Source organism: Anas acuta, chromosome 3 (assembly GCF_963932015.1).
Source record: "Anas acuta chromosome 3, bAnaAcu1.1, whole genome shotgun sequence".
In the NCBI taxonomy this organism is placed as follows: Eukaryota; Metazoa; Chordata; class Aves; order Anseriformes; family Anatidae; genus Anas; species Anas acuta.
The window spans coordinates 61,430,683-61,445,852 of record NC_088981.1 but is presented as its reverse complement, the minus strand read 5'-3'; the positions used below and the strand labels follow the sequence as shown (position 1 = coordinate 61,445,852).

Here is a 15,170-nt window from a genome sequence, read left to right as displayed (position 1 = left end):
TGGCATAAATGCGATAAAAATGGTGGGATAAAACATTACTGGTAGGCCAAATAGATATATTAAGCAGCCATATTTTGGTCACTTTCCCATGGTTTGTAATGTTCTTTCACTGGTTTTGGACTCAGTGCATTATGAAACTTGCTTTTTGTCTAACACTGATGTTGAAGGCAATCTTTTTTGCTCAGAGAATTCTGTGTTCTGCTGTCAGATGCAAACAGTGATACAGTCTATGGGATGTGTGAATCGCTGTCAGACTCCTACCCTGTTTCATAATCATTGGAATTAAGATAATCAGTAATGAGATGGTTGGTGTGGTAAGTTAATTGTAATTAAGTTCAAGAGTTGTATTATAGATGACAGTGAGTGAAAACATGAACATAGTGTGGTTTCTCAGTTCCTTTTCTTTCAGCTAGTGCAGTTCATCTCATCATAAAGGAAGACCTGTGTTAGTAGGTCCACTCTGTGTTGTATTCTACTTTATGGCAATTGTTAACATCTATGATTTTGTGCATTTTCTTTATTTTTAGGTAATTGCTTCAACATTTTCAGTTCTGATTGCTTGTTTTGCAATTTGTACAGTCATATACTAGCTTTCTCCAACTGGATTTGTCAGTCTTAATAATTACCTTTTCTTCTCTTTCCATGAACTGCCTTGTAGTCCTTAACATTTCAGTTTGCTAATCTGTGAGATTTGATGGTACATGAGAAAAGACACACTGCTTAAAACATGCAGAACCTGTTTGGTGCAGGCTGACAGCTTTCCTTTTGCAGTTGCTATTGTGGTCTTTCAGCTTACTTTTTGACAGATGTAATTTTCGGTAGTTTTTCTAAGAATGTATTATGCATAATACCCCAGGATCTAGAAACACTTGACTGTTAGATTTACTCACATTTTACTTGTGTCATGAGTATGAGAAGTAAAATAATACTGGCTTTGTGTCATTGTGTTGCTCTTGTAATAGAGAACCAAAGGAGGAAAAGCCCAATGTGGAATGCAATGGGGAAGATGATTCCAAAGGCATTCGGAAAAGAAAAGCAAAATTACCTCTCAAAGAAGAGCCCAGGGATAATGGGGAGAAGAAAGAGAATCCCAGTGAAACTGTTAGTATGCATCATAAACTCATTTCTGCAAACATTTTAGTGGGATTTTTGCCTTATATTGCAGTGTCAGTAACTTCATCACTCTAGAAAGAGAAGTGACTGTATGGCTCTGTTAAAATCACAATAAGTAGTTGGTTCCCCTTCCAATTTAATTATGCCTCATTAGTGAATTCCAGTTGTTGACAATGAACTGATAGGATTTGTCTTTTTGCTCTTCCTTTCTTTTTTTTTAGAACAGAATAAAAAGAAGTTAAAGGAAAAATGATGCTAAGACTTGCTATGACTTTAGTATAGAAAAACAGGACTGAATGTTTCCCAACATCCATTACTTTGTCACTCTGCACATGAGTAAATGATTATAGACAAATAATTTATTTGTAAAGAAAACTCTGTTACAGTTAAGTAGAGTGTACTTTTGATTTTTGTAATGTAATTTGCCATAGAAAATCATAGCCAAAGATGAGCATTGATGTTCATCCTTTCAGCTAACAGGACTTTTTATTTTTTGATTCAGGAGGGACTGTATGCAAATTGTCTGATTTCTTCCAACACACAGTTAGCAGTGATTACCACATTCTCTGTGGGTAATTATAAAGATATAAAAAACACATGAAGCAAACAAAGTATCCAGGTCCAGTGTTGAATGTGTTTACCAAGATGAGTAATCTAACTTTCAAGGCTTTCTCACCATGAGCAAACCCATGTTGCTCTTGCTGTCATTGCCCTGCTTGTTCTATAATAGACTTTTGGTGGATTCTGGTTTGTGGAGACAGTTACTACTTAAAACTATTTGATGGAATTTAGGAGAAACATTTCATCTGTACTTGAGATATCTTTGCTGGAGCCCTGCACAATTAAATATATATACATATATGTATGTATATATAGAGAGAGAGATCCAGAAGAAGCATGCACAGTGTTAACAGCTTTGTTTTTTTACGGAATACTCTAGGTGGTTTTGGCCACTATAAACCTCAATGTGGCTCCCAGTTTACATGTGTGTTGTCTTGTGCTGTTGGAGGACATACATGCAAAATCTTTCATTGTGCCAGGTGTCTGTGGAGTATTTCCTGAAGGAGTGAAAGTGAAAAATTAAAAAAACAAAAATGGATTGGGATTTGGTTTTGTTTTATGTTACAGTGTAATGAACTTTGGGGCACTATTTGTTTTTTCCTTTTGGAATTAGTCTCCATTTGAGACCAACAAATAAACCTGTCGCAGTACTTTCCCATAATGTTTGTTTTCCTCTCAATAGCTGTGGTGTTACTGGGAGGAGCACAGTTTGGAGGGAGAAGGGGAGGACACTGCATTTGTAAAATTGTGAAAAAGCAGGAAACACCAGAGGTGTCAGAAGGCAATTTGAGTCTCTGTGTCTGACAGTGTCTTAGGGAAAAGTTAGGGGACAGCTTCTTTACCATTGTTAGTCTGCCCTTCCAAATGGGTAGTTACTCTGTTCATCTGTTCAGGTGCCAAGACAACTATTACTAAGGAAAAAAAAAAAGAAGAAAAAAAAAGGATCAGTGCCATTTTATGTTTAGTCAACCAATTATGCATTTGAAAGGAAAACAACAACAAAAAGATTAAAGTTGTGAGAGGTTTTCCTTTAAGTTATTTTGGAAGTGCAAACATATCAAAGATATTGGTATTTATCTCCAGCTCAGGCAGCCCTGCTAAAGGGTTGGTGATCATTCTCAGCCTTAGACAGGACTCATTGGCTAAATGCCAGGTGCTGGAGTCCTTCTGTCATTTCCACTGTGCTTGCTAAAGTTTGTCACTGGTTGCTTGCTTTGTATTTAGATATCTACAGATTTGTTTGAGATAGTGGAGAGCCTTTTCAATAAAGCCAGAGTTAAACCTTGGTTGTCTACATTTTTGCCATTAGACTTCGAACTAATATGATTATTGTACTCTTTTAATATAGGAGGACAAGCCTGAAGGAAGGATCTTGAGAGTCTCACAGAGAGCCAGGAGAAAAAGAAAAGGGGAAATAACAGTTTTGAAACAAAGTAAGTTAGATTATGAAACAAAATCTCACGTATCACTTATTTATGTGATATCCATCTCATACTGTGATTTGCCGGCATTGTATCACTGAATTTTTATTGGTTCTTGAATACGTTTTTTGTCAGTCTGTAAAAATACAGTGCCAGTGTTATTTATAGTAATTAAGTTTTAAGGATTGAAGAACTGAGGGAACCAAATGGAAACTTCAGGGGGAAAAACATCACTTGGAGATTGATTGCCTTTTACGAAGAGCCAGTTTTTATATGCCTGGCAGTGTGGAGAAGCAGGGAGTAAGTGTAAGTGTAACTGATGCACATTTGAGGCTTTTTTCTTTCATCCCTTTAAAGAGTGCTGGTATTAAAGGGAATCAGGCCCATTGATTTCCCAGATGTTGAAAGACATGTATTAAGCAGAAGTGAAAGTTTACTTTTGTTTCCTTGGGGATCAATTTTGTATCTATGGTATGGCTGGAAATAGACACATTTATGGAACTGTTTAGAAATAATTGCTATAATCAGTCCAAAGGGAAATATGCTGCATGAAGCAGCATAATAAAACATATTTTAAATGAGTGCTGTTTTTTTCAAGCTGTTCACATGATGGATACTTTCAGGAAGATTCAGAGAATCATCAGCTCTTATACCTCACTGACACACCAACCAGAAAGCTGCATCTTGCCCTCCAGGGTATTTCTTTTGATAAACTGGGAGCCATTACCAGAAGTTGCCTTCAGCACAGAGCTCCAAGTAGCTCTGCTGAGCTCTAGATAGATGATACACTGATTGAAGATGCAACATGTAAAAGTCACAGAAGATCCCCCTCCTGAGATAAAATTACTCCTGAAATATAAATATCATTACTACAGTTGTTTCCAAAGCTGTATGAAGTATGAGAGATACAAGCGCAAAGCTTGAAAATCTTGAAATCACTGCTGTCCAGTGACAGAATGATTTGTATGGATTTCTTTTGTTTATTCGGCAGAGTGTCAGCTCAGCACATGAGCTGTGGTGTAATGGAACAGTGTATATTCAGAACCAAACACATAACAGTGTATTATTGTGGCAAGTAACACATTTCTTGAATCAGCAAATCAGCTGGATAAATCACAAACAAAATGAGTGTGCTTTAGTAGTGTTGAGCAATTGCTGTGGTTCTGAAATGTGTTATCTTTTGGTTAAATTACTGGCTTTCTTCAGGAGAGTTTGGCATCACTATTGCTATGGTGAACATTTTAATTATAAAAACACTCAGCCAGACGGCTACTTAAGAGGCTTATTTGTATTGTGAGTAGCCTGCATGAAGGATCAGGCTGGAATCATACTGTAGACTGTGAGGAATCCTCCTGATGGCATGAGTTTATAGTCTGAAATGCTAAGCTACATGTACAGAAGGAGGCATTTAGGCAAAGATCAGTAGAAAAGAGTGGAAGTGTATGAAAATAGATACATGCATGGCCAGCCTCACAAACCATCTGTTTTTGAAGTTCCTGGCTTTTGCTAGTGCAGTTAGTGCCTTATTTTCAAGGCCTAAAAACTGCTACTCACTACTGTTTCCTTAAGATGAACTATAGCCAATATTGCATATGTGAGTATATGCAAGTGTTCATACTATATGAACAAACCTGAAACTGGAGCTTTCCATCTTATGCTAAGGAAAGGATGGGGGGGGTGGGGGGGGGGAAGCTGTGGTGACAGTTTTGAAGGTTTAGAAAAATTATTGTTAAATCACTGCCTTTCTACCCAAAACCATCAAAGTACAAAGTGATGAATACTGTCACAGAATAACATATTTCAACTAAGATTAAAAAAAACCATGTCATGACTGCTATCCAATTGAAAATGCTTTCCTGAATTGGATTTTTTTTTTTTTCTGATGAGTTTTTTAAAAATACAGACCTACTTTATGTGATTTGCACTGGTCTTCATTTAAGATTTTTGCAAACTCTTTGCAAATTGTACATCTTAATGCTTTCTTGGGAGGAATAACAAAAAGGTACAGAGGGCAAGATTACACAAGCTGTTCTCATCATGTAAAACAGCTTTTTCTTGGTACTAGTCAAGATTTGAAATGATGGAAATGATTCTGTACAAATCTTCATGTTCCTAGTGCCATTAAACCTACAGAGCCATTCTTCCTGAAATTAATCCAGAGAAACACCATAAATGCATTTAATAAAATGTAGATTTGAGATGAGTATATTATGCACTTTTGTTTTCTTGAGAAATTAGTTTAGAGAATTCTCTTGCTGTTCTATCCTTCGCAGCTGTACACTCTAAAGGAAAGCAAGCGTGGTGTTGGGCATCCTATCTGGAGGAAGAAAAGGCTGTTGCAGTACCTACTAAGCTTTTTAAAGAGGTATGACCTTCTGGAGTTGAAATTAATCAACCACCATGACATTTCTAGGGAAATCAACTTTAAGAAAGTTGAAGATTTTGCACTTCTGTAGTGGTAGACCTATGTGATTAAGGTAATGCCATCCATCAGATATAGTATTCAGTATATGTGTAAAATTAGTTATCTCTTTCTGCCTTTTCAAAGAAATCTGTGGTTTCAGATGAATGCTGTCAGCTGAGACTATAGAGAGCAGGTGCTTTTCCAAAATCTGCGAGTTCTAGCCTTTGCTTCTAATTTCTGAGGCTAAAAATCTGATATGTATCCTCATTTTTCCATGCTGTCTCGTTCTCTTTAAATACATTTAGAAAGGTGATACAAAGGTCGTCAGAGCTTGTTGCTTGGATTATATTACCTGTATTTTTGCAGCTCTTGCTGATGTTACATTTCTGTTATTACATCCGATACTAGTTTGCCATGTTCCCATTTTGCCTGTCATCTGATTGGACCTCACATCATTATCTCTTGCTTGTCCTTTGTCTGCTATCGTAGTCTTTGTCATGTGTCATTTCAGTGCTTTCCCTTGTGCTTCCTCTCTTGCTTGGATGAGAGCTCTGTATGCAAATCACCAAAGCTTCCATGCTGTTCTCTTCTTTTGCAAAAGATGGCAAAACATGTGAACATGTCTCAGCTGCTATACTTCTTCAATGTATAATTCTAACAGTTACGATACTACTTTTTGATAATTCTGTCTTGGAGTCTGTTTCTTGCATCCATTTGTTTTTGTTTGCCTTATACTTCAACTATTGAGTCTTTCATGCAGAGATCAGCTTTTCAGCTTACCTGTGTGTGTGGTGCTGACCTTTAATTAGTTCTTCTAGACATTACTGAGATACAAAAGTAATTAAAGAACTAAGATTGCAATGTACAGAATCCAAAAATATCTAAGTGCAAGAACAACAGTTACCTGACCATCATTTGTTGTATCCCCCTGTGCTATACACTGGTTGAAAAATTGACAAGAAAAAAAATCCTGGTAAGTAGTGTCTCTATCTGAAATGTAGATTTAAAAGTGTTGCTCTGCCTGGCTAAAGTTCCATGAAATACTGCTGTCGCAGCACCCAGGCATGTACCAGCCTTTCTGGGCACTGTGCATAGTGATAAAGCCTTGAGTGATGTGATGACATTCTGTTCTCTTTCATTTTCCTCACAGAGTACGTTCCTCTTTTGATGCATCTTATTTATATTTACTTTTAAGGTCTTTATCCCCTGGATAGCTTTTGGTTTGGTATTTAAACCCCTGTAGTAGAAAGAGCATTTTTAATAGCACTGAGAAGTGGCCAGCTAATATTACTCCAAGCAAACCAGAAAAACAGTAATGTTAACACCAAACCAAACCAACCAACCAACCAAATAAAAAAATGGCAATAACAATTCTGAATCCTCGATTTCTATTTGGATTATGAGAACTAGTTTATTTATTTATTTATTTATTTTTCCCAGTTCAGAAGCAGTACTTTTCAACAGTTGTTTTGTTGTTGTTGTTGTTTTTGTACACTTTTTCAGGAATGATTAGGGTAATGGAGAGCTTGGCATTCCCTCTTACTTAAATCTTAGACTCATTTCTAGGCTGTGACTGACAAGATGTTATTGTTCTGGGAAATGGAAATTATTGACCCTTGAGTTTTGTTTTTCTTCAGTGTCCAACTGACACAGTGTTCTGGTTTTGGTCTATGTTCCTGCACCATGCAAAAACATTTCTAACCCTCAGTCTGTCATCTGCTTATTTGCTGACTCCTTTTACCTTTACTCTTTTTTTTTTTTTTTTTTTTTCTTGTACCTCTCCTTAACAATGTAACTTTAAATGTTTGTTATCAGAATGTGTGATAACTACATTTGTTACAGACTTTACCTTGGGTGATATATGATATGAGAATAATGCACAAAATTGAAATCTTAAGTGGCATTAAAGTTACTGATCTTCTAAAAGTTGTGTTATTTTGTTGTAACAGAAATATTGTGTTGCCTTACAAGTTTTAAATTTGACAATGGAAATAATAGTGAATAATTCATGTCTCATATTTCAAGAAATACCTGTGTGATAATTGCATAATTTTTGGTGTATTGTTTGTAGAATTTGAAGTTTTCATTGTTTATTATAATGATGAAAGAATAAACAGATCCATGACTTTTTAATTGTATCTTTTCTTTGTACATTTCTTTGTACTTGCTTTTGAAAAACCTCAGTTACCTTTTTGGCCACTGTTCCTCAGTGTGTTGGTAGTTCCAACATTTCAATTTTACACCAATAATTTATCTGTAAAGATATGATGTAGATAGCATTAACTGCAACAGTGTGCAACAAGATAAGTTTGAAAAATCCAGTTTATTGATTTTAAAAGCTGCATTTCTTTTACTTTAATCTTGAGGAAATATACAGAATTATGCATAGTGTAATTTCTTTAAAATTTCTTTGATAAGAAATACATTAAACATGGCACTGTTAAGATGAAACAACTTTTCAAATCCATGTACTGCAGTCAGTCACTCTGATCTCTTAAACTGAGCTCTACAGAATGATCTAACCTATTTTTAGGTAGTCTTAGAGCTGTGGTTACACGTCTTAGCTGGCCGCGGTAGAATGATTTCAACTGGTCTAGCTCTCCATTTCCTTTCCCCTTGACTGCATATTCCTGCCCTTGTGCCATGCACTACTTCTTTTTCTCATGGATTTATTATTCAGATGAGTTACAGCCAAAGCCATCAAAAAGAGGATTCCCTTCTTTTCAAGTTCCCTTCCTTTCCATTGTCTGCAGAGGTACTGTAGATGGCTGGATAGCATGTGTAACATGAAGTTAAGTAAAATGAATCCCCTCTTTATGTTTTTCTGTATTTATTTCCTAGCAGAGTTTTTGATATTGTGACACAAGTATATGCTGTATTTTTATTTCCTTCCTTATTCCTATGTATTTGTTCTTTCTCTTCTGAACATTTTGAGGATTGTATATTGTTTTAACTATAAATATGTTTGTTTTTTACTTGGTAATGCATATATTCTTTTTGTATAAAGCATTGTTAGTGTTCTGTCTAAATTCAAGGAGAATTTTTGACTAAATCATGGTGTGTAGTGGTATCAGAAGCATACAAAAATGGTTTCAATATTTAACTCTCTGTATAAATAAACAAGAGTTGCCCCTTAGGGTAAGACGAATATCCTGTATCTCACTAATCAAAGGCAGAAACAAAAGGGAGGGGGAGCACATGTGATGCTTCACCTCTGTTTTATCAGTAACTGTTTGGGACATAGAAACTGGCAGTAAAGTTGGTAACCCCTGGAAAATTGTCTTTTTTTTTATGCAGCTGTTTTTCTGATGTTCTTCTTTTCCCCTTCCCTCCCTTTAATTTAACCTTAAAGCTGGAGTTTCCTTCTATAACAGAGGACAGGAATCATGATACAGGGAAGCTGGTGCCTTCCACTTGAAAGTATCCATTCTGTTTAGCCTTGTTTCACTTTCTTTTTGGAAAAAAAAAAAAAAAAAGTTTTCCTGGAGTCATTGTAGTGTGATGCAAGGATAATCATGTTCTACTGATGCAAAAATATTCCTGGAAATGAGCTTATAAATGAGAAATGACATTAAAGAACATGATGTTTTGTATTTCTGTTTTGCCATTCATCGTTGGTGACCTGAGATATAGAAAAGGCAAAATAGAATTTCACTGTTCTGTTTATTGTAGGAATGATGTCCAACAAAAAAGGTGTTGAACTGTCACTGTACAGATTGAAAAAAAAAATAATTACATTGTTAAGATGTTTTATTGACAATTAGTGGAAAGTTGAGGGCAAATCATCTTTTCTTTTTTTCTCTTATGTAACTTTTTTGCTGATTCCTTGTAATTTTCTTAAGTACTCCAAAACCCTAAGTCATTCTAGTATCAATGCATTTTTCAAACAATCATCAATTTCTCTTTTCCTTGGTTGCATTTTTAAAAATGCAAAACTTACTTTAAAGTGATTTATTAGTTCCTTCAGAAACATGAGTAATAAATAATCACTGTTCTTTTCCTTATGAAGATATTCTGTCTGTCTTTGGTATACTTTCAAAAATATTGAAACTGTCCTTTTCCATTCCAGTATCAGTCTTTCCCATACAACAAAAATGGATTCAAAGTAGGGATGAAGCTGGAGGGTGTGGATCCTGAGCACCAGTCAATCTACTGTGTTCTCACAGTGGCTGAGGTAAGCTCCCAGACAGTGAAAGGGGACTGAGAGCAGCCTTGATGCAAGATCACAGAAGAAATTCAGCTGAAACAGCAGCAGCTGGAAGTGCTCTGTCTTCTCTAACAGACAGACAGAAATTGTATGTAAGAAGACAGCTTTTAAACTAATAAGCTAAATCTGCCTGACAAACATGTGATGATTATGTCCAGTACCATGCAGCAGTGGCTATCTGCATACCTTTAACATATGCAGCTAGAGAAAAGAGTGTTACATTATTATTATTGGACAGTGGTTTTTTGTGTTGTTGTTGGGTTGTTGTTGGTTTTTTGTTTGTTTGTTTGTTTTGTTTTGTTTCCTGTAATCATATAGTTTTGGCTAAATCTATACTTAAAGGAGAAAATAAATTTTAAAAACTTATGTACGACAACTGATTTTTAGAAATTTTATAGAGGTTTGATAGTACTGCTGTTGGTGCATTCATTGATACAAATAAATAACTTTTCTTTTTTGTGTTGCAATTGTGCTAATTTTTTTTCAGGCTTATTGCCTTAGAAATTGCCTGTATTGGCAGCCTCTACAAGTTAGTATACAATGCAAACTCAGTTTGCCTTTTTGCTGGCTTATGAAGTGTTGTTTCTTTTTTCATGAGAAGTTTCTTTGCTTTTAATAATATAGATGAGATCCAGCTTCTCAGTAACAATTTGTATGTCTTTTAAACATATCTTACATGAGTTTTTGCACATTAAGGTTCCTTTTGTTGTTTGTTTGTTTTTTCTATGTATTGAAACAGGGAAAAAGGAATAGGTAGGTATTCTGCTCTGTATTGGATGATACACTGGTATCCAAATGCACTGGTATTCTAGGCAGCTTTAATTTCATTATTTATATTTTAATAACATGGTTTTTTTCTTTACTGTTTCTGAATGTCTTCATGGCCCATGGCCATATCCCATTTCTGTGTATCTCTTCTAATTTCTTGCGAATGGTACATCAATAGATGAGTATTTCCTGTGCACCTGGTGCTTAGCAGTTAGTGATGGGTTATATTTTATGGCAGGGTGACCTGTCATAAGTTCCAAGGTGACAAACTGAAAGTTATGTCAGAGTGTAAATTAAATATAAATATAAAATAGGGTGGCTGTGATGTTAAGAGAATTCCTCTGATGACTGCAGAAAAGTTTTGGCATATGGCACTCAGGAAGATATAGAGAACTTCAGTGCAGAAAAGAAGGATTGTATCTCCTGATTTTCCCTTTAACTTGGTGATTAACTTAATACTTTAAGGAATAATGAAGTTCTGGGGCATATCTGTCTTAACAGTTCTGGAGACCATGTTTAACATAATCATTGTTGGCATTCTAGCAATGCTCTCTTGCATATTGATTAATCAGGGTACTTTCAAAGTAACATTATCTGCACTTTCTCCATGATCATATCAGCTGTATCCATGGTCTTCTCTAGGATTTCTATTTTATTCTGATGTTGGGCTGGAACAGTTTTCAATTTTTTTGAACAATAATAGCTCTTGAACAATTTTTGAACAATTCAGCTCTTGTTTAATGCTTTTTACCAGAAGAGGAGGCACTCAGATACTTTGCTTTTTGTCAAGCTTTCTTTCTTATTGAGTGAGTTTATTCATCCAGTGTTTGCCTGAGCAAAAGTAAAAGGCTGCTAAGAATATATTCATATACTTCATACTGAACAGAAGCCGTTATGTGTAGGGCAGATATCTTAAATCTTATGTTTTGTATGTTGTACATTCTTGCTTTTAGGTTTGTGGCTACAGAATACGACTCCATTTTGATGGATACCCAGATTGTTATGATTTCTGGGTGAATGCTGATTCTTCAGACATTCATCCTGTTGGATGGTGTGAAAAAACAGGTCACAAGCTTCACCCACCTAAAGGTATTGTTTAGTTTGAAATGTGTGCATTTTCCATAGCTCTCTGATTGAGACTATCTATGTAGTGCTGTAGTGTTGTGGTGGTTTTGTTTGTTTGTTTGTTTTTGTTTGTTTGTTTGTTTTTGTTGTTGTTTGTTTGTTTGTTTTTGTTTTGTTTTGTTTTTATTCTTTTAGTCAGAATATTGGAACAGGGCAAACTAAATTCTGCCTTAAGCCGTGAGGTTGAAATCCTGCCTTTTTTTATGCAGTGAAAATTCAGAGAACACAAGAAATAAAACAAACCAGAAAAGTCATTCATAAGGCATTAGGAAAGAAAGTTAAGCAACAAAAATATTTCCCAAATGAATGCTTATTGAAAGTAAACTAGGAGCATCTTGGTGACATGTATGCTTAAAGAGAGATCTCACAGGCAACTGAGAATCCTTTAGCGGAGCGTCTCAGAACATTTTCATTATTACAAATTAACAACATACATACTTTGGCATAGACTAATGATGATTGTGTGCTTCTGCCTCAAAGATTAAGCTTAGGGAGAAAGAGTAATGAACAGATCAGGATGGAGAAAACAGTGTGAAGATTACAACCTGAAAACATAATTTGTACATAGGTTTTTTAAATGGCAGATGTCTGTTGAAATATTTGGAACTCTCTTCTTTAAATATTCCATTTAAGGTTATATAACTATTTTATTTTGGTGGATAGAGGGCATCTGCACTGGACAGCACCATGACAAAATGGACAAATAGACTCCCTTTTTTGGGGGGAATGGAGTAAATGGGGTTAAAGGGAGCATGTCCTGAACACAGGAGAATAAGAAATTAATGGGGTGTTTTGACATACAGAGGGTAGGATTACATGGTTTAGAAAGTCTGCAGAATGATGATTGCAGAGTCAGAAGATGCATTCTAGAGAATTATAAAACTGTGGATGCAAGTGCTCAGGTGTGAAAAGTGAGAGTGAAGCCACTGAAAATATATGGGCCAAGGGCTTGCCAGTGTGGGAGAACATGGCATTTCTGCAGCTGAGGCTTGTAGGAAGGAACATGGACTGCAGCTCATTTGAGAACTCCACAAGCCTCTCACAGGCTCCAGGGCAAGAGTGTTCCATGCTGCCACTTGAGTACCTGACCTTTCTTTGGATCATAGTTCTGCATAACTAGCTATGTAGAAATAGCAATTTCTTGAACATAAATCAGATTTTCTCAGAAGGTTGGCCTTCACTGTAGTGATATGTAGCAAATGAGTTACAGAGTGATTTATGTTATTACAGCAAGCTTTGTAAGTTTAAGTTTAGTACAGTTTTTCACCACACTAAACCAGTGGATAGCTCTTTTTACTTGGGAAAGTCGTGGAGCCTATCAGAGGTATTGAGAGAGATAAGGAAATCTGGAAGTACTTGTGAGGAATCTGGTTGTCATTCTGCACAGCTATGTAATCCTGCAAGATTCCAAGAACATATTCTTGCTTTTAAATAACAAAATCATTCTCTGGTATTTTTATCCAAGACCAGCAAAGTATGTTGCCCTTTGTGTAGTTTGGCTCCTTTGCTTCACCTGAGCAATAAACTCTTTGATTATTGAGGTGTGGTTCCTGAAACCTGTTCCTTACTTGTGGGACTTCTTCCATTGTCCCAGTGCAAGCTTAGTTTGCATATGGGATGGAAAAGGAATGGGAGAGAACAAGCGGTACTGTACATCAGAAGGAGGTGGGAGGAATTGGACATTCATCAGTTAAAGATATTTTTCTAGTTTTTCAGCATGAGGTCTTTCATTGCTTATGTTTTACTGAGATTTGTGGAGTTCTGTTATTCCAAGCGAAGGGAGTTCAGTTTGAGGTTGTTGGAGTTTTTTGTGCATTTTTATTAGGTTTTGAGGAAAAGCAGATTTTTTTCATGTATAGTACATTTTTTGTTTCCTCTGAAACTTCTTATGTCTAGTGGATCAACAGATAGGTAGACAGATTGCTTACATTTTGCTGTGGTATCACATTTTAACAGTGCTCTCTATTTGGTGCCCATTGCAGATTGTACTGACACTAAAGCTAATACCAGTTACAGCAGTTTGCTTGGGGCACTGCATCATATATAAAATACTACTTCACAGAACTCAAACATTTCCAGAAACATATCTAGTCCTAATAAGGTGTAATTTCATAAATTCTTGAAAATAAAATTTTACTGACAAATGATTAAGAAGAGTGTTCAAAGTGAGAAGAATTTTCAGTTTCACGGAAGATGAAAATGTATTGTTGTATTACAAAAAAACAAGACCGTTACCTAGTTAACAAATTATGTAATGTCAGTTAGCATTCACATTTTGTGCTTTTGAATCGACTGGAAATTAATGCAGCCTGTAGTTTTAATTAGTGAATACTGTGCTATATCTACAGTGGCTTGATTGAATTGACCTTCAGTCCTTTCTTGAGTGATAGATAATGTAGGAGGTAGAGATATTCCTTTCTTACGTAGTGACTAGAAGATCCATGCTGTCCAGAAACTGTCTACAAACACAAATTAATTTTCTTTGAGCTTTGTCCCAATACCAGTACCTGATCCTATTGTAGATGCAGTAGGTGGGAGTTTTGTCTCCTGTGTGTTGGGAGTTGTCTACTGTGAGCTTTGAGTTAGGTCTGAATTTTCTCTAGAATTGCCAAGGAAGAATTAAAGCCTTTATACCAACCACATTGCTTTAAGAATGGTTTTGGCTGGTCTACAGCTATAGTGCATTAATACAAGAGATGGAGAATATAAAGAAAAGTATCATTATTTGTATTTGGAGATTAATTTCTGTTAGCTAATATTTAAAATTAAAACAGGCAGATGTGGAGAGACTGAAGTAAAGGATTCATTACTTGTGGTGTCTCGGAAAATACGAGATTCTCAGAAGGTTACACAGAGCTATTGTAGTATGTGGCATATCTGAATAACACTTTAGATAGTCAAAAGGTGGCACATTTCAACTGTTAAAGCAATCACTCACTGAAATTGATGGTGTTTTGGGTCTTGTTTTACTGGATTGTAACATATGAACTAAAATAGATGTGCCTAAAGCATATTGAACAGAATAAAGGAAGAAGGCTCTGTGTGCTTACAACTCTTTATTGTTGCTTTAGTGATCAGATGTACATGCAGTTTAATGTGAATTATTTATACAGTTCTATATATTATTAATTATTTTACTTTTTCCATAAGAAAATATTAGAAGAGGCAAACTATCAACAGAAGTTTAGATTTCTTTCCCAGTACTGTGTTCATAGAATAAAAAATATGAAAAATGCATGTAGGGGACTGTACAGTATAGGACACTGTAACTGCCTGTGGCATCGATAGTATAAGCAACTGTTTCGATATAACCTAAGGAGTTTATTTTAAAGCTACTCATGGTCATGGTGTTTCAGTGGTAACCTGAGGGTTAAAGTAGGGTAAAGTCTGTTAGAAGTGGAAGGTCCGTTAGACTGACTGGCATAGTTGGAAAAGCTTTGGGGCTTTTGTTGGTTCTAAAATCCAAGACAGACTGAAAAGCCACAGGAGAGAGCACTTGCTCTGAGCTTGTTGGTTGTGTGTATGTTAACCAGAACATCAGAGGAAAGTTAGCGGGTAGCTGCAGGGCAGT

The 15,170-nt window shown here is 35.8% G+C and overlaps 1 protein-coding gene across 12 annotated transcripts in view; it reads left to right on the top strand.

Moving 5' to 3' along the window:
• Positions 1 to 15,170, top strand: part of L3MBTL3 (L3MBTL histone methyl-lysine binding protein 3) — an 88,345-nt gene that overhangs the window by 25,995 nt on the left and 47,180 nt on the right. For all 12 annotated transcript variants that reach the window (XM_068677449.1, XM_068677448.1, XM_068677447.1 and 9 more), the window contains 5 exons: positions 963 to 1,101; positions 3,023 to 3,107; positions 5,369 to 5,460; positions 9,569 to 9,673; positions 11,428 to 11,563. In XM_068677449.1, the coding sequence (XP_068533550.1) occupies positions 963 to 1,101; positions 3,023 to 3,107; positions 5,369 to 5,460; positions 9,569 to 9,673; positions 11,428 to 11,563 (557 nt within the window). The remainder of the gene's footprint in view (positions 1 to 962; positions 1,102 to 3,022; positions 3,108 to 5,368; positions 5,461 to 9,568; positions 9,674 to 11,427; positions 11,564 to 15,170) is intronic.